Source organism: Strix aluco, chromosome 6 (assembly GCF_031877795.1).
Source record: "Strix aluco isolate bStrAlu1 chromosome 6, bStrAlu1.hap1, whole genome shotgun sequence".
NCBI lineage: Eukaryota > Metazoa > Chordata > Aves > Strigiformes > Strigidae > Strix > Strix aluco.
In genome coordinates this window covers 26,654,712-26,674,708 of record NC_133936.1, presented here as the reverse complement: position 1 = coordinate 26,674,708, position 19,997 = coordinate 26,654,712, and the positions used below count along the sequence as shown (strand labels likewise).

The 19,997-nt window shown below is 35.1% G+C and overlaps 1 protein-coding gene across 1 annotated transcript in view; it reads left to right on the top strand.

Moving 5' to 3' along the window:
* The window catches only part of TTN (titin), a 242,809-nt gene that overhangs the window by 96,845 nt on the left and 125,967 nt on the right, over positions 1 to 19,997 (top strand). Inside the window, exons 119-147 of the mRNA XM_074829250.1 lie at positions 329 to 406; positions 622 to 699; positions 894 to 977; positions 1,221 to 1,319; positions 2,484 to 2,561; positions 3,873 to 3,947; positions 4,113 to 4,187; positions 4,411 to 4,494; positions 4,742 to 4,804; positions 5,121 to 5,198; positions 5,424 to 5,507; positions 9,302 to 9,637; positions 11,569 to 11,646; positions 11,851 to 11,925; positions 12,131 to 12,214; positions 12,420 to 12,506; positions 13,018 to 13,098; positions 13,297 to 13,395; positions 13,615 to 13,698; positions 14,568 to 14,672; positions 14,869 to 14,952; positions 15,311 to 15,388; positions 15,603 to 15,686; positions 15,913 to 15,996; positions 16,234 to 16,569; positions 17,208 to 17,288; positions 18,279 to 18,362; positions 18,844 to 18,924; positions 19,584 to 19,667. Coding sequence (XP_074685351.1) covers positions 329 to 406; positions 622 to 699; positions 894 to 977; positions 1,221 to 1,319; positions 2,484 to 2,561; positions 3,873 to 3,947; positions 4,113 to 4,187; positions 4,411 to 4,494; positions 4,742 to 4,804; positions 5,121 to 5,198; positions 5,424 to 5,507; positions 9,302 to 9,637; positions 11,569 to 11,646; positions 11,851 to 11,925; positions 12,131 to 12,214; positions 12,420 to 12,506; positions 13,018 to 13,098; positions 13,297 to 13,395; positions 13,615 to 13,698; positions 14,568 to 14,672; positions 14,869 to 14,952; positions 15,311 to 15,388; positions 15,603 to 15,686; positions 15,913 to 15,996; positions 16,234 to 16,569; positions 17,208 to 17,288; positions 18,279 to 18,362; positions 18,844 to 18,924; positions 19,584 to 19,667 — 2,901 coding nt within the window. The remainder of the gene's footprint in view (positions 1 to 328; positions 407 to 621; positions 700 to 893; positions 978 to 1,220; positions 1,320 to 2,483; positions 2,562 to 3,872; positions 3,948 to 4,112; positions 4,188 to 4,410; positions 4,495 to 4,741; positions 4,805 to 5,120; positions 5,199 to 5,423; positions 5,508 to 9,301; positions 9,638 to 11,568; positions 11,647 to 11,850; positions 11,926 to 12,130; positions 12,215 to 12,419; positions 12,507 to 13,017; positions 13,099 to 13,296; positions 13,396 to 13,614; positions 13,699 to 14,567; positions 14,673 to 14,868; positions 14,953 to 15,310; positions 15,389 to 15,602; positions 15,687 to 15,912; positions 15,997 to 16,233; positions 16,570 to 17,207; positions 17,289 to 18,278; positions 18,363 to 18,843; positions 18,925 to 19,583; positions 19,668 to 19,997) is intronic.

Genomic DNA, 19,997 nt, shown 5'->3' with positions numbered 1-19,997 from the left:
CTGTACGTAATCATGGTTGTGTTAGAAACTGGTTTTTTGTATATCATTCTCTGTCTATACACAGCAGTTTTTAAGGCCAGGTAACTTAGGCAACTCTTTCTTCAGTTATGAAATCGGTCTTAAATCACTTGATAGGCCTCCACAGACTGGCTTGATTTTTTTTTTTTTTTCAAATATATGTTGCTCATCTCATACGTTTCTATGTTAAGTGTATGAATGTGTTATGTGAGGTGTCTTGATATTCTTATGAATGGATTAATGAAATTTTATATATAAAAAAAGCTTTGAAATATACAATTCAGTTATCTTATATTTTTTCCTTTTTAAGTGCCCGAGGTGCCTAAGAGAGCTCCCCCAGAGAAAAAAATTGCTGTTCCAAAAAGAGAGGAAGCTCCAGCACCTAAAGGTACACTTGAATAAATAACATTCTTTTCTTGTTATCTTAAGCATCTTGTTCTCATCCAGTTTTGGTCTTGATTGTTAAGTGAATCTGGTTTTAGTTGTACTTCAGTTACATTAGCTGTGTATCTTTTGTGTCAGTTTTGTGGATAACTGTGCTACAGATGCAGTCTTATCTGTAATTTCAGTTACTTAATATTATTATAATTCATATCTCTGAAGTGCCAGAAGTACCTAAGAAACCAGCTCCAGAAGAAAAAATACCCCATGTTCCTAAAGTAGAAGCTCCACCTGCAAAAGGTACAATACTGTTCAGTGTAATATAATTTGTTTTAGTCTTTAGAATATTGCATTTGTCTCAGCTTGTTCAGCTGTTGTGTTTTGTAAGCAAAATATGTCCACGTGTAATCTTTTTGAATGATACATTTCTGTTATGTGATGCCTTTGCCAGTTCTGCACTTCATAGGTCTAAAACGAAATACTTTTTTTTTAAGTGCCTGCCGTTCCTAAGAAACCTATCCCTAAAGAGAAAGTATCTCCTGCTGTTCCTAAAAAAGTTGAGGCTCCTCCAGCTAAAGGTATGCTTTGTGCTTCCCCTGTGAATTCTGCTGTTCTGATTTAGTGACTGTGAATCATTACAGTATGTTGTATGTGTTGTGCAATACTTACAAAATTATTATTTCTAAATATTGAATCTCTATTATGTGTTACGTACTAAGTACCCTTAAGTAATTATTTGGAAACTTATTTTTAGCATTTTGCAACATTGCTTTCACAATGGAATTAGAAAAGCATACTTCTAATATTATTATCTTTCAAAGTGCCTGAAGTACAGAAGAAAGCCACTTTTGAAGAAAGAGTACTTATTACAGAAGAAAGAATATCTGTTGCCATTCCAGAGGAAATCCCACCACCTGAAGGTACACTATAAGTAGAAAACAGTGAGAAACTTGTGCCTTGTCTACAAGTCTATTTTTCTAAGATCAAGATCAGAATCCACAAAAATTTCGTGTTAGTTACCTTGTATGAGGTTTGTGTTGAACACTTTTCAGACATGCAGGCAGTTAAGAGCATCCTGAGTGCCATTTACAATTTCAGTCTTGAATGACAGGATCCCACCCCATTGACAGGAATGGAAACTCTGCCATTGAATACAATGAGCTTTGGATCAGACTCTCATGAAATCATAGTAAGAAGTATGGATGTATAGTGTTGAGTTTAGACTCTTCTAATTAGGACTGTAACCATCCATTTGTCATACTCCCTACAAAGCTCTCTGTAGCCCCACAGATGGCGATACTATTTCTCTCTGCAACATTAGCTTCTCACAAGCTCTTTTAGTTCACATTCTCATACTCAGGGAAGGTTGACATCACTTGTTTTAAGTTAGTATAATTCCACAAAATACCTGCTTCAAGATAGCTGAAAACAACATTTGGATCGTTTTTATATCCCATTAATAACTAGCCAGTCAAGACAATTTACATATTCTATTAAAAAACATAAATGAGTTTTTAAAAGCAGATATGAATATTATCTATCTAAAATATGAACAAGCACATATATATTCATATGGATATGTGCAGTGATAATTTCTGTTTGTCTCCTGCAAATTAATCTCTTACTCCAGAATAAGTTGATGTTTCCCTGATACAGTCACTTTTGTAGATGTGCACATGCCAGGCTTTTCTTTCGATTCTTGACCTACCCTTCTCATCTTATTCCTATACTTCTTACTTTCATGTAGCTGGATCAAGGAGTAACGTCTAATTCTTTGACTGTTGTTCCCCCCCACCCTAGGCTGTTGTGGGGAAGTCTGGGGAGCTGAGGCATTCTGATGGTCTGACAGTTGACCAGTGAAGTATATTTGAGAGATACAACAACACACAATAGGGTACATGGGGCATGGTCAAAACACATCATTTAGAGCAAATGATACATATGTGTGTGCACATCACTTTCTGTATTGTGTGCATATTTGTCATTGTTATGTAGAACTTGTAAGAATTGGTCTTCATCTTCTCCATCCATCCATCCATCCATCCATCCACCAAAAATACTAAAACTAATTATTTTCTTTAAAGAACCAACAGTTGAAGAATGGTCTGAAGAAGAAATAGAGGAATTGTCTATTTCCGTTCACAGAGAAGAGGTTTCTGAAGGTACGACCAAAATTCAGGAATACTAGGTGAAAGCAAAAAACTAATTTTTTATTTGTGCCAAAAATAGTGTGGATTAATATCGACTCTATTCATAAAGAAAAATTTACGACTATATAATTATGTCTCATATCTTATAAACTTTAATGCCAAGAACGTCTACAATTTCTATTTTGCTTGCATTTGTAAAGTGTAGCAGTTAATCCTGTTTTGATACAGTGAAAATTTAATTACTTGAGTGTGTGCAAAGAAGGGCAACGAAGCTGGTGAAGGGTCTGGAGCACATGTCGTAGGAGGAACGGCTGAGGGAACTGGGGTTGTTTAGTCTGGAGAAGAGGAAGCTGAGGGGAGACCTCATTGCCCTTTACGACTACCTGAAGGGAGGTTACAGAGAGCTGGGGATGAGTCTCTTTAACGAAGTAACAAACAATAGGACAGGAGCTAATGGCCTCAAGTTGCACCAGGGAAGGTTTAGACTGGATATTAGGAAGTATTTGGTTAGGCATTGGAATGGGCTGCCCAGGGCAGTGGTGGAGTCCCCATCCCTGGAGGTTTATAAGAGTTGGGTTGACATAGCACTTAGGGATATGGTGTAGTTGAGAACTGTCAGTGTTAGGTTAATGGTTGGACTAGATGATCTTCAAGGTCTTTCCAATCTAGATGATTCTGTGATTCTGTGAAAATAATTAGGTATCTCTTGGATGTTGAGAGTTATCAGCCCTTCTTTTTTTTCATAAAAATTCTCTGTTGGAAGTTCCTATTCCACCAGGTCACTTGGATGAAGTAAAGGCCCTTCAGAATATCATGGTACACTCTGGTTCCTCAGACCATTTCATCATAAAATGACTAAGTTGTTTCCACCTGTAATGCTGTGGAGGACAGTAACATACAGTGATTGACTCAATTTTCATTACAAGTGATACCATAGAAAATATTTTCAAGGGATGGCTTTAGTCAAGGAATTTTCTTAGTATTTGAGAGAGAGGCTTTCTCAAAGTGGACAAATTCCAACATTAGTGAACTAGTGGACAGAGGAATGGAAAGTGCTGGTTTAGTGCCTCAAATACTGAGCATTTTCAAATTCCACAGAAATACAAGATGAGACCTCAATCTCAGTTTCATTAAATTGCTTGGATGTTTTCCATTGGCTTCAGAGGGAGATGGCTTGAATGTAGATTTTGTAATACCAGAGGTGTCTGTTAGCAAAAGCTTATTCTTGTCTTACAAATATCTTGTTGCTTACCAGGGTCATAAAGACAGTAATAGATGTCAAATACTTAAACTCAAGTATTTTTTTATTTTACTCTTTTTAAGTGACTGAAGAAGAATCTTACTACATAGAGGAGAGGGTAACTGTTCCTAAAAGAGAGGAAGCTCCACCTGCTAAAGGTATACATTCTTTTCATTACAAAATATTGGTTGTTTTGTCATTCTGAGCATTATGTTGCCGCTATATGTTTATCTCCATTTGTGGTTTTTTGTATTAAGGAAATGTGTGCATATTATAGTGATACTACTCCTCTTTGTAAAACTGTGTATTGTAATCTTTTAAAGTGCCTGAGAAGCATAGGAGAGTTGTCCCCGAACGAAAAGTTCCAGCTGCCCCTAAGGAAGCTCCAGGAGTTAAAGGTATAAACCAGTTCCTTATTTGGATGATGTATCTTCAAGGGAATTATGTTTGTCTTACTGTCTTGTTTGTACATGTTGACAGTGTCTATAAATGGTTGTCTCAAATTCCATCTTTGGGTTTGTGTTAACTCAGTAAAACACATTCTGATGTAGTAGCAATTACAAATATTACACATTAATATTCTTTCTCATCTTCCTTCTCATCTTACTCATTTTTCTAAAGTTCCTGAAGTTCATAAGAAAGCAGTTCCTAAAGAGAAAGTACCTGTCCCTGTGCCTAAAAAAATGGAGGCTCCACAAGCAAGAGGTATATCAGTGGTTTGTTCATGTTGCAAAAAATGCTTTTTTTTGCTGCATTCCGTCTTTAACATATATGCATGTTGATAAAAAATATATCTCACATATCAAATTTCTTCAACATTAAACATGTACTTATGTCTGTGTCTACAATGTGGCCTGTGTCGTCTTGATGAGATTTATGTTATTTCATCTTTTATGTTATGCCTGTTGGTGAAGTCAATCAGATTTTCTAAAGCTGCACAATCTTTTTTAAGAACCTGCAGAAGAACGGGTGCCCACTTTTGAGATAGAAGTTGAAGAACCTCCATCAACCAGAGGTAAACAAACTGAGAATATTATTATTATGAAGGTCTTTTTGTCTGGCCTTCCAGTATTTGTGTTTAGGCATTTTACTTAAATAAGTGTTTGTTTGCTAGTATCTGTAACATCTGTCTGGATCTCCCTTCTTTTGACTATATACTCATCTTTGTGCTATGGCAGTAAAGTACACCCTTCTGCAGTGCCTCATTTTTTGTTGCTGTTGAAGTTTACTTAGATTTTCTCTTATAACAAATCAGATTAAGTAGAAAAAACTTATATATGTCTGCATTTCAAATATTGCCATTAAATATTCTTACACTTATTATTTTTAAGTGACTGAAGTGCACAGGAAAATTATCACAGAAGAAAAAGTTGCAGTTGCTAAAAAAGAGGAGGCTCCACCGAAAAGAGGTATATAATTTTTCAGAGCTACACAAGAGAAGTCTTGCTTCAGAGTACTGATTTATATTTATAATGTCTAACTGTCTAACACAAGCTGTAATGCTCAATGTTTGCTGTCTTTTTTTATTTGACTTGAAGAAATGTCAACTCTTTACATTTGTATTTTGTCATCTGATTATGTTCATAAACTGTGATTAATTCAAAATCTTTTAAAATAAACTTTTTTTTAAAAAGTGCCAGCAGTGCCCAAGAAGCCTGTGCCAGAAGAAAAAGTACCTGTTCCAATTTCACGGAAAGTGGCAGCTCCACCACCTAAAGGTATACAACCTCCCTTGAAAGTAGAGAAAGCTTCTAAGTATCAGATGTGCATGTGCATCATACCATCTGCCTGGTTATTCAAATCCCAGTCTCTCCTGACTTGATTAGAAACAAAAAAGACCTTTGTCTTCTCCCCTGCAAAAGAATGCAGAAGGTGACAGAACAGTTATATACCTGCATTCTTTGTATTTTCTAACTACTATTTAACTTCGCTGATCACTCTGGCTGCTTAAGAGCTTTGGAAAGCTGAGTGAAGACATTTACTCAGTGAAGAAGTTAAATAAATACAAACACATTTAGAAAAAACTATCCATGTTTTCTAACATTGTCAATATTTAGTGAAGGGTTTCAAACTTGCAAATATGTCTTCTGTTTCTGTGATTTTCTTGTGTTTGAAAACTGATTTTGTTATGTATCCTGTATGTGTGGTATTTTGTGGTTTAAATACATTTCTGAAGAGCCTAGAAGCAAATTATTTACATCTTACTTTCATCTCAATCATTCCATCTTACTTCATGATGTGTGAATATGCTGTTAGTTTTTGATGTGTTTTAGTCTATATATTATTCTTGTACTATATTTAGTATTTTAGTAGATACTATTTTAATATTTAACGATATTGCTGCTGATACTAAAATTGCACGGTGTTTCAAAGTGTCTAATTTATCTGGGGAATTTATTCCTGGAACCCCCCGAACTAGTAGTCTTCAAATTACTTAGTGCATATCTAGCTACTATGCATTAAAGCTTCAGCTGGTCATTTTCTCTATTAATGTAAATGTTTTTATGTTTGTATGTCTGGTGTGATTGTTGTGTTTATTATAAGTATCTTTGCTATGTAAATGTGTACTATTTCCCCATAATTGTTTGTCCATAATTCTTTCGGATGAACTTCAGAAAATGTGTTATTTCTTTTAGAATTTAGTATTCTTACAATTGCTATCTTTAAAGTCCCAGAAGCACCAAAGAAAATTGCCAGACAAGAAAGAGTATCCATTGCTGTTCCAAAAAGAAAAGTGTCTCCACCACCAGAAGGTACTCCTACCCATGGATTTAATCTATGAACAGACTGTCCTCATGCAGTACCACCAGAGCTTCAAGCCTGCTAGTCTGGCATCTTTCTTGAAGTTTTAATGTTAGAATCATAGGATCATTTAGGTTGGAAAAGACTCTTAAGATCATCAAGTCCAACTGTTAACCTAACACTACCAAGTCCACCACTGTGTTCCACCATAGTCCCCAGGGAAATTTAACAGTCTTTGAGAAACCCTAGAGACATATTTTACCCAATTACTCTGGGTTTGGGAGGTGTCAGGAAATAGTAGTTAGTTGTCTAAGAAACCCCAAATGGGATATTTATTATTGTACATGATATTACACGAGAGAAAAATATTAACATTAAACTGTCTTTAAAGTACCAACAGAAGAAGAACACTGGGCTATGTCAGAGGAAGTATCCATTTCTCTTCACACAGAAAAGGAGATTTCATACACAGGTATGAATGGACTAAAAACATTCTATGTCCAGATTTACATCTTGTCATCTACTTAATAAACAGACAAACAAAACCACAACAAAACACAGTTTCATGTCCTGTGCAGATTGTCAGTTTATCCTGAAAGTGAAGCTTGTAGGATACCACAGGACAGTATTCCATTCTCATAAAAGACTTAAATCTTTCCTTCTGGCTTAGTGCTGTTGTCACAGTGGAAGCCCAACCATTTCACTAGGTCATCCTTTGCAAATCTTGCCACCTGTCTGACCTTTTTGGGGAAACAGGGCAGCCTTTTCCTTCATTTATATCAACATGCTTTCCTCTTCTGGAAAGAAAGCCTGTCCTTTCCTGCTTTGTTATACCAATTCCTCACCTAAATCTGAATGTCAGAGAAAAAACCTTTACCTCTGCTGTTGCCTGCCTGGCTGAGACACTTAGCAGAATCCCATATATTGGACCTGCCAGCTCAAGGGCTTTCAACAAATCCACAGTTTTTAAAGAAATAGAATAAAGAAATAGATTGGAGGCAATCTATTGATTTGTGAAAAATGACCCACAAGATGCCTCTTACTACTTTCAGACCTGCTGCTGTTGATAAACAGCATTATCATATTCATATCACGAAAGATTAATACAATCACATCAGTATGAAGTTAAATAATCTATTTAGTCTCTTTATTAGAGAATGATGGGGGGACAGGCAGATCATGACTACTAAGAGGAGGATGGAAGATCTTTGACTGGCTTTCTGTAAGGCAGGGGTAATATACCAGCTGGCCTGGAATGTCAAAGCAGAAGAACATTAAATGCAACAGTTCTTCTGTGGGATACCAGAGGCGTTGTAGCTAGGACAAAAGAATCCTGATATTTCTGGCAAGGGCACTCATGCACAGTGCAGTTTGTTATCAAATCAACCAAAGTTACCAGTTCCAATCAATTTTAGTTTAAGATTTCAAACACAGATGTACCTGGCACTTGCAATTAAATATCAAGCAGTGCTTTGCCAGAAAATATTTAAAGAGCTGGTCAGTTTTCACATTCCCCCCAAAATAACACCCACTCAGCAAGCATCGAGACTTGTGGCATCCACTCATCTACGCTCACTGTAGCTTGTCATGAAGAAAGCATAGACAAAATGGATTCCATCTCTTAAGAAGATCAGAAAAGATCTGCAGTCTGTTAAGAAAATACCAAATTGAAAAGTCTAGTAGTCTCCCAGACATCAAAATGCTGGGGTAATATTCTGTGCAGCTTCCAGCTATATTGGTCAAAAATTTCCCAAGGCACCTGCCTCAGAAGACAAGACTCATGCACTGCTGCTCTGAAAAAGAGAATATGTTGCTTAAACATAGCATGCATTCTTTCCTGAATAAATCTTAAAAACTCAACATATTCACACCTTAATCTTTTGGAAATTTTCCTGTTCTTATAGGAAATGGCTCCTTGCCACGCCTGAACAAACAAGCCACTTTGTAAGGGGACAGACAACAAAAAATGCCTTCCTCACTGAGCAATTAATTCTTTTGCCTTTAATTAGACCAGAGCTCTTATCCATTGTTAGTCACTAACAAAGGTTTTCTCTGTGTGCTCCCTCATCTTCATCTGGAGTTTCCTATGCAAATTTTTTGTTACCAGTGATCTATTACTGAGGTACTGAAAAGTGTCACTGCTGTGGAGAGGGGCTGCCACAGAGGACAGGGGGTTCTAGGGATTTTGTAATTGGATGAATTTGGACTTTGGGTTCTGCCCATTAGCAAGCTTAACTTCACTGCTGGAATCAGTGGATGAATCACTGCTGCTTATATTGGGATCTTGAAATGTTTCTTGTTACATAATTGAAAAAACAGCCTAATGGCTTCCATAGTTACATGTCCAGTGTCAATAAGCACCCTTGTCTTTTACATGTCAGCCATGTATTTGTAAGATATGTTTTTGTGTTTCTTGCCAGGAATATTTTTGCTTTTAAACAACATTTTTTAAAAATTCTTAAATGTAAATGTACTGTATCTTTTAAGTGCCTGATGTACCAGAGAGGGCTATCATTGAAGAAAGAGTACAAGTTTATCCTCCTAAAAAAATGGCAAGACCACCAGCCAAAGGTATATTGGATAAAGTATTGAAATACAGTAACAATATTTTGTGTGTCTTCTATGTTTCATGTACAGTGAATACTGATTTGTTTTGTATGAAATGTTCTTCCTTTGATTTAATTCTTATTTGACAATGCCTTGTGATCCTTATTGTTAGTAAGATCTATGTGCTGAATTGTAAGATTCTTTCAATTGATATCTTTTTAAGTGCCTGAAGTACGCAAGACAGTTGTCCGAAAAGAAAAAGTATATGTTGAAGTTCCTCAGTATGAAGAGGAAGAAGAGATTCCAACATACGAAGAGGAAGAAGCCACCAGATATGAGAAGGAAGTAATCCATTACAAGGAGGAAGTCCACCATTATGAAGAAGTTAGTCACTATGAGGAGGAAGTTCCTCAGTATGAAGAAGTTCCTCAATATGAAGAGGAAGAAGTCACCCATTATGAAGAAGAAGCTGCTTATTATGAAGAAGAAGTTCCTGCATATGAGGAGGAAGAGTCAGAAGTTCCCCAGTATGAAGAGGAGGCTCCCCCACCAGTTAGAGGTATACTTTAATTTTAGGATTTGTGTGAGAAAAAGTAGTACCTTTTCATTCTGTTAATATACCAAAGTTTTGGTTTAATATGTTCTAGTGTGCTTCACAGTGTGCCTTTTTTCAAGATGCTTAATGATTAGTATATAGTGTAGAAAACATGTGATGCCTGTATGTCTACTCTTTACTACTGCCTCTTTATTTAAATGTTCCATGTCATATATGATCATTTCTCTTTCATATGAAGTCTGTATAACCCACTAAGAAAATTTAACTGAACTCTATTTCAGCCTTGTCTGGGATCTAAGTTTGCTATCAGACTGTGCTTGAAATACTTAGAAATGTTTATGAGAATTCTGCAATCACAGACAAAAAATATGTTTATCTAGAAAATAGGTAGGTTAATTGAAAATAACTGATTTAGGAACACAAGTAGAATTTACTTCCTCTCAGAAATCTTTGAAAACCCTATAGTTGTTTTTTATTTATTTCTTGAAGGGAATAATATATTTTAATGGAAAGCAAAGATGTAAAATTTCTATTAAATTACCATGTTCAAATACTCTTAGTTTTAGGTGTTTTCCTTAGGAATAATTTTTATGGTACTGGTGTAAATTTTCAACATTATTAGTACAGGATGAACATACTATTCACTACTTACAGAGGACAACTAGGTCATGCCAAGATCTCAGTAATAAAGCCTTTCTACATCGTAATATAAAGTTATAGACTAGCTATATCCGATTTTCCAAAATTACATAACCATCTAAGAGTACTTAATAATGTATATTTTACAGTCCTGATTCAAATCATTCTATAGCATTTCTTCCCCAAGAAGTTCAGAATTTCTTTTGACTAATCAATGAATGCCAAAACTATATTTAACATTGTTTGCACTAGAATTTTGTCATATTGATTAGTGTATTTTACCTAGTAAAGGAAAGTCCAGGCTGTACACTGCAAAAGCCAGGTTAATCCTGAACAGGAAGATTAGGGTTAGCTAACATTTCCTTTGACTCTATCATAGTAGTTAAGTTTAATTCATACATGCTCCAAACTTTCTTCAGTATGCTCAGAGCCGGTGGGATTACTCTTCTGTCATCATAAGACTTGTATGGATATTTCTGGGTTTTGGAGTATAGAAAATGTTAAGATACATTTTAGTTTAAACCATTGCCTCACTGCAGTTAAAGGGAAAATCTGTTGATTTCAGCAGTGTCAGGTTATTATTTTTTTCCATCAAAGTAAACCACTCATAAACATTGCCACTACCCAACGAATTGTGGTATAAACTGCTGGTTACTTATAATGTGTCCATAGTTATGTGTTTGAAGTAAATCAGTTGATAAACTTGATGTGCTTACTTTTTACATGTAGAAAGCACTTGGAAATTTCTGAGAAAGAAAATGTAATCAGCAATATATATTCAATACATATACAAAGCTGTTTTCTTCAACACGATCAGGTGCAACCTATTACATGCCTGAGAAGAGTTAGGATCATAGCTTTAGGGGAAAATAAGGAGAAGTACCAAAACCAATAAATATCTAATACAACAAGTAGTTGTTCATTTAATGTTTGTAATCAACATCCAAAAATTGAAGGAAAAAAAAAAAGTATTTTTGCAAGTTTCCCTACCATCACACTTATCTTCTTCAATAGCTGGTTCTAAAAAGTCAAACTCTGTCTTAACTCAATCTTTTGATCAGCAAATAAGCCTCTGAAGATAAAAGCGTTTTTATTGATGGTGTCAATGGCTGAGCAGGGAGAATGGACATAATAGCAGTTCATATAATTTGTTTGCTATTTTATTTTGTCTTAATAATCAAACCATCTTAAATCATAGCTGTATGTTTTGAGTATGTATTTGTGATGCTTGCTTGCACTTAATGTTCCTGTTGATTTAGAACTAAATACCTAAAACATTAATGGTATCTTTCAAGTGCCTGAGGTTCCCAAGAAGCCTGTTCCAGAGGAAAAAGTACCTATTCTGAAGAAAAAAGAAGCTCCTCCAGCAAAAGGTATATATCATCTCTTTATCTTAGCAGACATGCTCTGAACATGTAATTCACAGTATTTTTCAGATACCTTACTTGATCATTACTTTTTCCTGTTCTTTTTGGAGGGGGATCTTAATATAAAATGTTTGTGCCACTGTCTTTTTTGTTTAATTTCTATTTTGACTAGCTTGTGGATTATTTTTTAACCAAAATAATTTTTTGAAGTGCCTGAGGTGCCAAGGAAACCTGTACCTGAAAAGAAAGTCCAAGTGCCAAAGAAGGAAGCTCCCCCAGCTAAAGGTATATGAACTTGTAATTAGCTGTGATCAGAAAGAGCTTCTAGACTTCATTTCTCTTCTCACTTGTGTTAAACACGAAGATAGTAAAAGGATTGTTACTCTTAAGATTTGTGATTCTTTTGTGTTCAGTTGTTTAGTGTCACTGGTTTGTGTGTCATGTTGTTTTAGATTCTTATGCCAAGCTAAATTTACAATATCTTACTAAGTTCCAGAAGTGCTGAAGAAACCTGTGCCAGAAGAGAAGATTCCCGTTCCTGTACCAAAAAAGAAGGAAGCTCCACCAGCCAAAGGTATATCAGCTCTTGACTAAATGTGTTAAAAAAACATATTTTAAAAACCAGTCTTTGTTCACCTTTCCTCTTTAATGTAATGTAGAGTGAAAAGAGTTTTCTATTCTTGACAGTTCTTTGTCATTCCACTTTACTGATTCATATCGTTGTTCTTTACCTTATGGTTCAAAAATGAAATTCTTAAACTACAATAATATTTTTAAAGTGCCTGAAGTACCAAAGAAACCTGTGCCAGAAGAGAAGGTACTTGTCCCAGTGCCTAAAAAAGTGGAAGAACCTCCACCAGCCAAAGGTACACCAGTTTCTGGTTCAACTGCATAATTCTAGTTTTGTTTCTTCATCTTTAGAAGACTGCAATCCCATTCCTCATCTTAGTGTGTTTGATACTGAACCACTCACTGACCTGTTTTTGATCAGGACACTGTAATGTGGCCATATCTGTTAGTCATGGGTGCTATGCTTATTCTACACTTTGAAAATGTCTATGTTCGTGTCTTGTCTCTGTCTTTTGGATCTTATATCTCTAAATTATTTAAAATTACTTGCTGTTTCAAAAACAGATGCTCCAAAAGATAAACAACGTGACTTAACAGCCAGACTTCTCCCTTAGCCTTATTACGACAATTTGTAATGCTGTAGTCTATATGTTTGTAGGTTTACATCTGTGCATAAATCTGTGGATAAAATCAATGTTTCAACTTTTACCATATTTGTGTAATCTTAGTATCAGTTATACAGTTATCATTTTACTATGGTTTATGTTACATTGAAAATTAATTTCTTAAACAAAAATATCTTTAAAGTGCCTGAAGTGCCCAAGAAAGTTCCAGAAAAGAAAGTACCTGTCCCTGTATATAAAAAGCCAGAACCTCCACCAGCCAAAGGTATCTCTTCTTATAACTGAATATGTGGATGATGATTCTTACTGTTTCTGTCTGTTTGTTATTAGAATTTAACTGAAGTATCATAGCAGTTTGTGGGGAATGTACTTGCTAATTCATACTCTTTAACTTCTGTGTAAATTGTCTCTCAGTTTGTGATGTTGTGTCTAAGTTTTTTACAATTAAATACTATCTTTGAAGTGCCAGAAATACCAAGACCTCCGCCTGAAGAGGTACCTATTTTTGTTTCTGAAGAAGAAGAAGAGGAAGAGGAAGCTGTTCCAGAGATACCAGCAAAAGGTACACCATTCCTTCTTGAAAATTATCGGAGAGCTTTGTTCAGTTCATTAATAGACCTTCATCTCTATTGATTGTTTTAAACTGGATGTAAACCTTAATTATCATTCCGAGGGGACTTTTCTTATTATTATTGGTCTTTGTGACTTTGTTCCGTGGTTTTAGTAGTTTTGATGCTCTAAAACTAATGGAAAATTTCTTACCAAAACAATATCTTTAAAGTGCCAGAGGTGCCCAAGAGAGCTGTCCCAGGAGAAAAAGTACCTGTTGCAGTTCCTAAAGTAAAGAAAATTCCACCAGCTAAAGGTATATCACATTGTGGTGTATGCAGATAAATCCTCTCCCTTACATTTTCATATTTCAGTGGAACCTCACTTTAAAAATCAATTTATACTCACGTAAAGTCAGGTCCTTGGTTCTAGTACCCACTGTAGTGAGCAGTGCTAGGTCTCGGGCAGGGCTTCATTGTCTATTTTGTTATTGAATTCAGTGGGCTGAGAATCAGGCCTCGAATGATCTGCTTGTTTTCCATTTTAAGTGATTGCTGTGGATGAAAGAATTCATTGTGATGCCATTATTCAGAACTAATGTTTAAATTAATGTAAATTTGGTTTAAACAAAATACCAGGAATAATATTTTATGGGTCTTTACCTGGATATTCTTCAGGGAGATCATTCTGACATGTACTTTGAGAGTATTCTAAAATCTCAAGCCTTTTAGCTAAACTTATATAAAATAAAACTAGAAAATATACCCTAAATGAGATATTCAGAGTGGAGGCAGACTGTTGCAGAGGCCACCGTTTGGTGCTGAGCAAGTTCTACCTTAGCAGCTAAGTTTTTTAGAAAAAAATTGAAAAGCAGACACTTGAAGTTTTTTATGTAAAAAATTAGATGTTGATAATCTTCTACAACCTCTCATTTGTAGCATATCTTGCTAATGTTTTCTGTTGGCAATGATATTGTGTAATTAAGAGTTGGGCAAAAGAGCTAACCCTCATTTAACCTTTTACCCCAATTGCACTTGCTGTTTTCGGGGAGTGAAAAATAACTAATAGAGTTTCCCTTATTTTTATTACTATTGTTACTTTGAAGTTTCTGTCTTTGTGTCTTATGTTATGACCTTTTCTTTGTGTTGTCGTGAAAGTAAAGTTCTTAAATTAATATCTTTAAAGTACCTGAGGTGACAAAGAAAGTTGTGCCTGAAGAAAAGGTTCCCATTTTTGTTCCTGAGGAAGAAGAAGAGGAAACTATTCCAGAGGAAATTATACCAGCAAAAGGTACATGATCTTTTCTTGCAAGTTACTCATGAGATCTTTTGGGTTCATTGAAATTCATCTTTATTTCTTGTTCTAAGTTGTATGTAAATCTTAATGATCTTTTGGGGGAGCTTTTGATCTTTTTTTCATGTTTTTTCATGCTTTTAATGCTCTGAAACTAATTTTAAAATGTGTTTGCAAAATAATATCTTTAAAGTGCCAGAGATTCCTAAGAAACCTGTCTCAAAAGAAAAAATACCTGTACCCACTCCTGAGAAAATGGAGCTTCCTCCAGCAAAAGGTACACAAATTAATACCTAAGAAAACAGTGTGTTGTTATTCTCATTCAGTGTCTCTATTTATTTTATTTTGTTCATTATTTATGTTAGTTTTGTGTCCCTGATGTCTTTCTGTATTGATGTCTGAGTGCCTGTCAAATTCCTAGTGAAAAATAAGTTCTGAAATTATTTGACTTGTTCAAGAAGTCTTACTATGGATATAAAGTGTCTTCTGTTTTTATTTCTGTTTCATCCTTAAAACATTTAAAACGTATTCTGCAGGTCACTTCTTATTTCATTATGTCTGTTTGTATGTATTTTCTGTTGTCTTTCTCATACTACTAGCAGATGATATTCTTAAAATAAATAATGTCTTTAAAGTGCCTGAGATGCCTAAGAAACCTGTTCCTGAAGAGAAAGAACCTGTTCCTAAAAAGGTGCCAGCTCCACCAGCCAAAGGTATTGCAGTTTGTGAATGCTGTTATCATTAACAGATAACATTCTTCATACACGCTGAGTTCAGCAATGGACATTTTAGTGTATCTGTCTTGTGTTATATTTGTCGTTATACTATTTGTTTGTAAGTTTTTGTTCTGCTCTTCATAAGCTTCTGGGTTTGTGCCTATTTAAAAATTGTGTAAAAAACCACTGAAGCTAGGTCCTATCTTTAAAGTACCCAAGATGCCTAAGAAGGTTGTTCCTGAAGAGAAGGTACCTGTTGCCCCCCCTGAAAAAGTGGAGGTTCCAGCTGCAAAAGGTATATGTACTCCTGATTATAATTAATATTTATGCTAAAAATACTCAACCTTCTTCTTTCTAACTTTTGTCTTTATTGTATGAGATTTCTGCTTGAATTTATGTCAAAACTCTTCATTATCAATGTTCACATTGTAGTGCCATAAAGCTCTGTTTCTTGTGCTTTTTACATGTACTGCTTTAAGGTGATTTTTTAAAATTGCTAAAAGAAATCCATATCTTTAAAGTCCCTGAGGTGCGTAAAAGAGCTGTTGCAGAAGTGAAGGTGCCTGCTGTCGTGCCCAAACCCAAAGAACCTACACCAACTAAAGGTACAGATATATTTCTTCTTATTCCTCCCAAAGATTTGTTTTTCCTCCTCATTCCTAAAATCTTTTATAATATATATACTGTTTCAGGAGCATGTTCTTATATTTGAATAAAACTTATACTTGTTACTTGGCTATCAAGTACATTTTCTGTTCTATGTGGGTCATCTTGAGTAACTGTAAAAAAAAAAAAAAAAGATAAATAATTGTAAGGTAGTAACAATAATACTGTTTCTAAAGTGTCCGAAGTACCCAAGAAACTTGTCCGGAAAGAAAAAGTCCCTGCTCCTGCTCCTGTGGTGGAGAAGTATGAGTATACATATGAAGAGTATGAGAAGTACGAGACATATGAAAGTATTGGAGAGTTTGAGAAAGTTCAGGAAACTGAAGAAATTGAGGCATATGAGGAACCCGAAGAACCTGAGAGATATAAGGAGATTCAGGAACAGGAATATGAAGAGGAGGCTGAGGAGAAAGAAGATTTCTATGAAAAGTATGAGTTTAAGGAGAAGGAAGAGATCTCTGAGAAATATGAGGAGGTATATGAGGAGGCTTACGAAATCAAACCAGCTATAGGTACATCAAGTCATGATTTCTTTATTCTTATAGTTTGTTGAATTTCCAGCTACTGCTTAAGCCGCCTTTTTGTGTTTATTTTTATTTTTCCCCTTTTGTAGTCCTATGTGTATTTGTTGCTGATAATGATAAATCCATTCAAAGATTGTTTCTCTACTCCTTCCTGGAATTCTTCCCTTCAGAGTGGAATGGGAGGATTCCCCATCTTACTGCCCAAGAGTGAGCTAGTGTAGATATGACACAAGCAAAGTAAATTATTATTTTCTGAAGCACTTCAGTTTCAGCCTGAATTAAATATTTTTATGCGTCAATATATGTTTCATTTGCTCAGTTTAGCTCCTGTGAGTTAGAAATGTCACAACTCATGCAGGACCTTCCTTCTCATCTTATATATTTATGATCATAGGATCCATCATGCCAAACAGAAAGTGTATCTAAAGAGATATATAGAAAGATGTATGCTAATATTCCTTAGCTTTCATTGCTCAAGAACTCTGAGATAAATGGCTGTTTGCTTGTCTCTGCATAAATGATGAGATAGTTCCTGCACAAATGAGTGATTGCTCTGCTTGCTGTCTTTGTATCTGTTGTAAATCCTCAGAAATAACTTTAAATCCATAATGAAATGTTTTTTAAAGTGCCTAAGGTGCCTAAAAGACCTCTGCCAGAAGAAAAAGTACCTGTTCCTGTTCTTAAAAAAGAAGCTCCACCAGCTAAAGGTACATCAGCTATTAGACAAATTTAAAACCACAGCCTTCTGCCTGAGTCTTTGAATCCCCAAATCCAGTGATTTACCTATTCTGATTTGACTGCTAGACCTTTAACTTTATTTTGCAGTACAGTCAAAGACAGGGATTAAGTTACTAAAAAACCAATATTTCTTTAACAAATCAAAACTGAGACAAGTTACTTTCTGAGGACAAAGGAAGTGCAGGAGGACCTTCAAGATTTAATTTTTGCCATCACAATATAAGTGACATTTTATACCTAATCATTGAAAACGAGCAGATGAATAAATTAATAAAAGTCTTGAGCTATAGCACTATATTAGTGAAACCCTAGTTTCCTACAGAATCCTAAAAAACTAAGACCTTCTTCAACCTAATTATTTGCTGGAGTGCATACAATCTTAATAGGTGTTTTCTGTATCAGGCTCTACAAAAGATAAGTGTCATGAATAGCAATTGTCAGTGGATGCTAGTAGAGTTTCTGTACCAGTCTGAAGCTCTGTAATTTTCTGTTCAGAGCACACACTTTGAGAGAAATTCATTTTGTGCTAACTTTTACAGTTGTTTTTCATATGAATTATCAGAATGAAATCTGGGAAAGTGTTGGTGGTTTTTTTGTAAGGATGTGTAGTTAGTTGATAGAAAATTAAAATCTTACCATATTCCAAGCTGGCATTATTTAGAGCTGATAGTTCATGAAATCTAATTGTTAAGGCTTATCCTAGTCAAAAATTCACCCAACAAGAGCAGTGTTTTTCTTTCAGTGAATACAGAAGACTCTAGCTATGTGAATCCAAGTGAAATAGACCAGATGGATGGCCTGCAAGGTCACTGCTCAATAGAATAGCAATTGAGGATACTGTATTTTGTATTTATTCTAAATTTTCTGACTCTTTGCATTGTTTGCTTTTTGTTTAACTTATATTCTTACATAATATTCAAACTGCAAAAGTTCTTAAAAAAACACCAATGTCTTTAAAGTGCCAGCAGTGCCGAAGAAACCTGTTCCAAAAGAAAAAGTACCATCTGCTGTTCCTAAAAAGGAAATTACTCCACCAGCTAAAGGTATACCTACTCTGCATTGTCCTCATGAGTCATGAACTCTGATTTCAGCCTTTTGTCTTCATTACTTGTTGAGAAAGATGTGCATATGTTTTATGTCCCCACAGTGTTTTTTTCAACTGTTTGTGATTGAGTCTTTTTGCCTGTTGGTTTCAAGTCATTTGTTGAAAATATGTGAGAGTTGCGTTAAAAAATGTGTGTTCTGTCATTAAGCCACGCATGAAAGTAGTTCAGAAAGAAATAATGTTTTTATTTCTTCTGAAAAGGAAGGAGATTTCACTATCCAAATGTATGGCCATCTTTCAAGAATATTTTTTTAGTATGTTATTCTTCTATTCTAATCTTCAGAATTAACATACATATTCTTTCAGGAACCATTTAATCCTTTGTTGTTTCATGGATCTTCCTTGTTAGATTTGTTCTTCTTCTGTCTAATATATTCCAAATAATTTTGAAAGCCCTAAAAGTAAATTATATCTTAAAGGGCCAGCTGTTCCCATAAGAACTGTCCCTGAAGGAAAGAAACCTACACATACACCCGAAATAGAAGTTCCACCAATGAAAGGTAAAGGAACCTTTGATAAGAGATTTTATGGAAAGGAAATATTTCTGTTGTTTTTCCCAACTAACATCTTTTAAAATGATCCTCATGTTCTTCATACCATGACAAGAGTATCTAGTCTCTAAATTCAGATTCAACTCTCAGTGATAAATTGAAAATTCTGAAGCAAACATTTCAGACACCTGTTATACATGTGCTAAATAGTAAATACATTGATTTATGAATGAAAACATGTTGAGGAGCTATCGCTACTTACACTACCAGCATGTAAACCATTAGTGCTCTTACATTTGTAATATAGTTGTGAATTTAGTTTAAACTGGGGTTTTGAAGCCAATACATTGGTCGTGATATTGGTGGAGAAGTAATAGAGCAAGAGCTAGTAATTTAAAACCATTGAAGCTGTTACACATATCAGAAGGAAAAGCATGACAATACAGTGAGAAAAGCAAATGGCTTATGCTCTCTGAGAGCAGAAACTACAAATTCCTTCACATAATGGTTCTAGCAAGACAGTTCTAGAACTACTCAGTATTTCTTTCTTGAAAAGGCACAGTATTAGGGACCTCAAAGAATTTAGTTTTCTGGGTATATTTCTGTTTGGGATTTTGAAAGTTGAAAATTATTTTGAGGTTACTAAAAGAAAGCTAATATCTTTGAAGTTCCTGAGTTTCATAAGAGAGCTGTCCTTGAAGAGGAAGTACTCACCATTATTCCTAGAGAAGAGGAGCCTCCTTTGTATGAAGGTACATCAATGACACATCTACCAAGCAGTAAATTGCAAAGAATGTATTGATTCGTGCTCTAGATTGCTCTGCAAAATGAGACATTTTCAATTCATTTTTTTGATTATTTAAAAGTAATTTCCATCCATGTCTTTGACACCCTGTCTCCCCCAAAATTTAGTTATAGATTAACATTTTTAGAATGTTTTCTTCTCCTCTAATAATGGGAGAAAGAAACATAAATAAGAGAGAGACTAAGTTTCTGATTCAGGAAAGCACATTAGCCACATTGGACCAAAGAAATGAACTTAAGTAGACACTGGTTTAAGAGCTATCCTGAGTAACAATTAA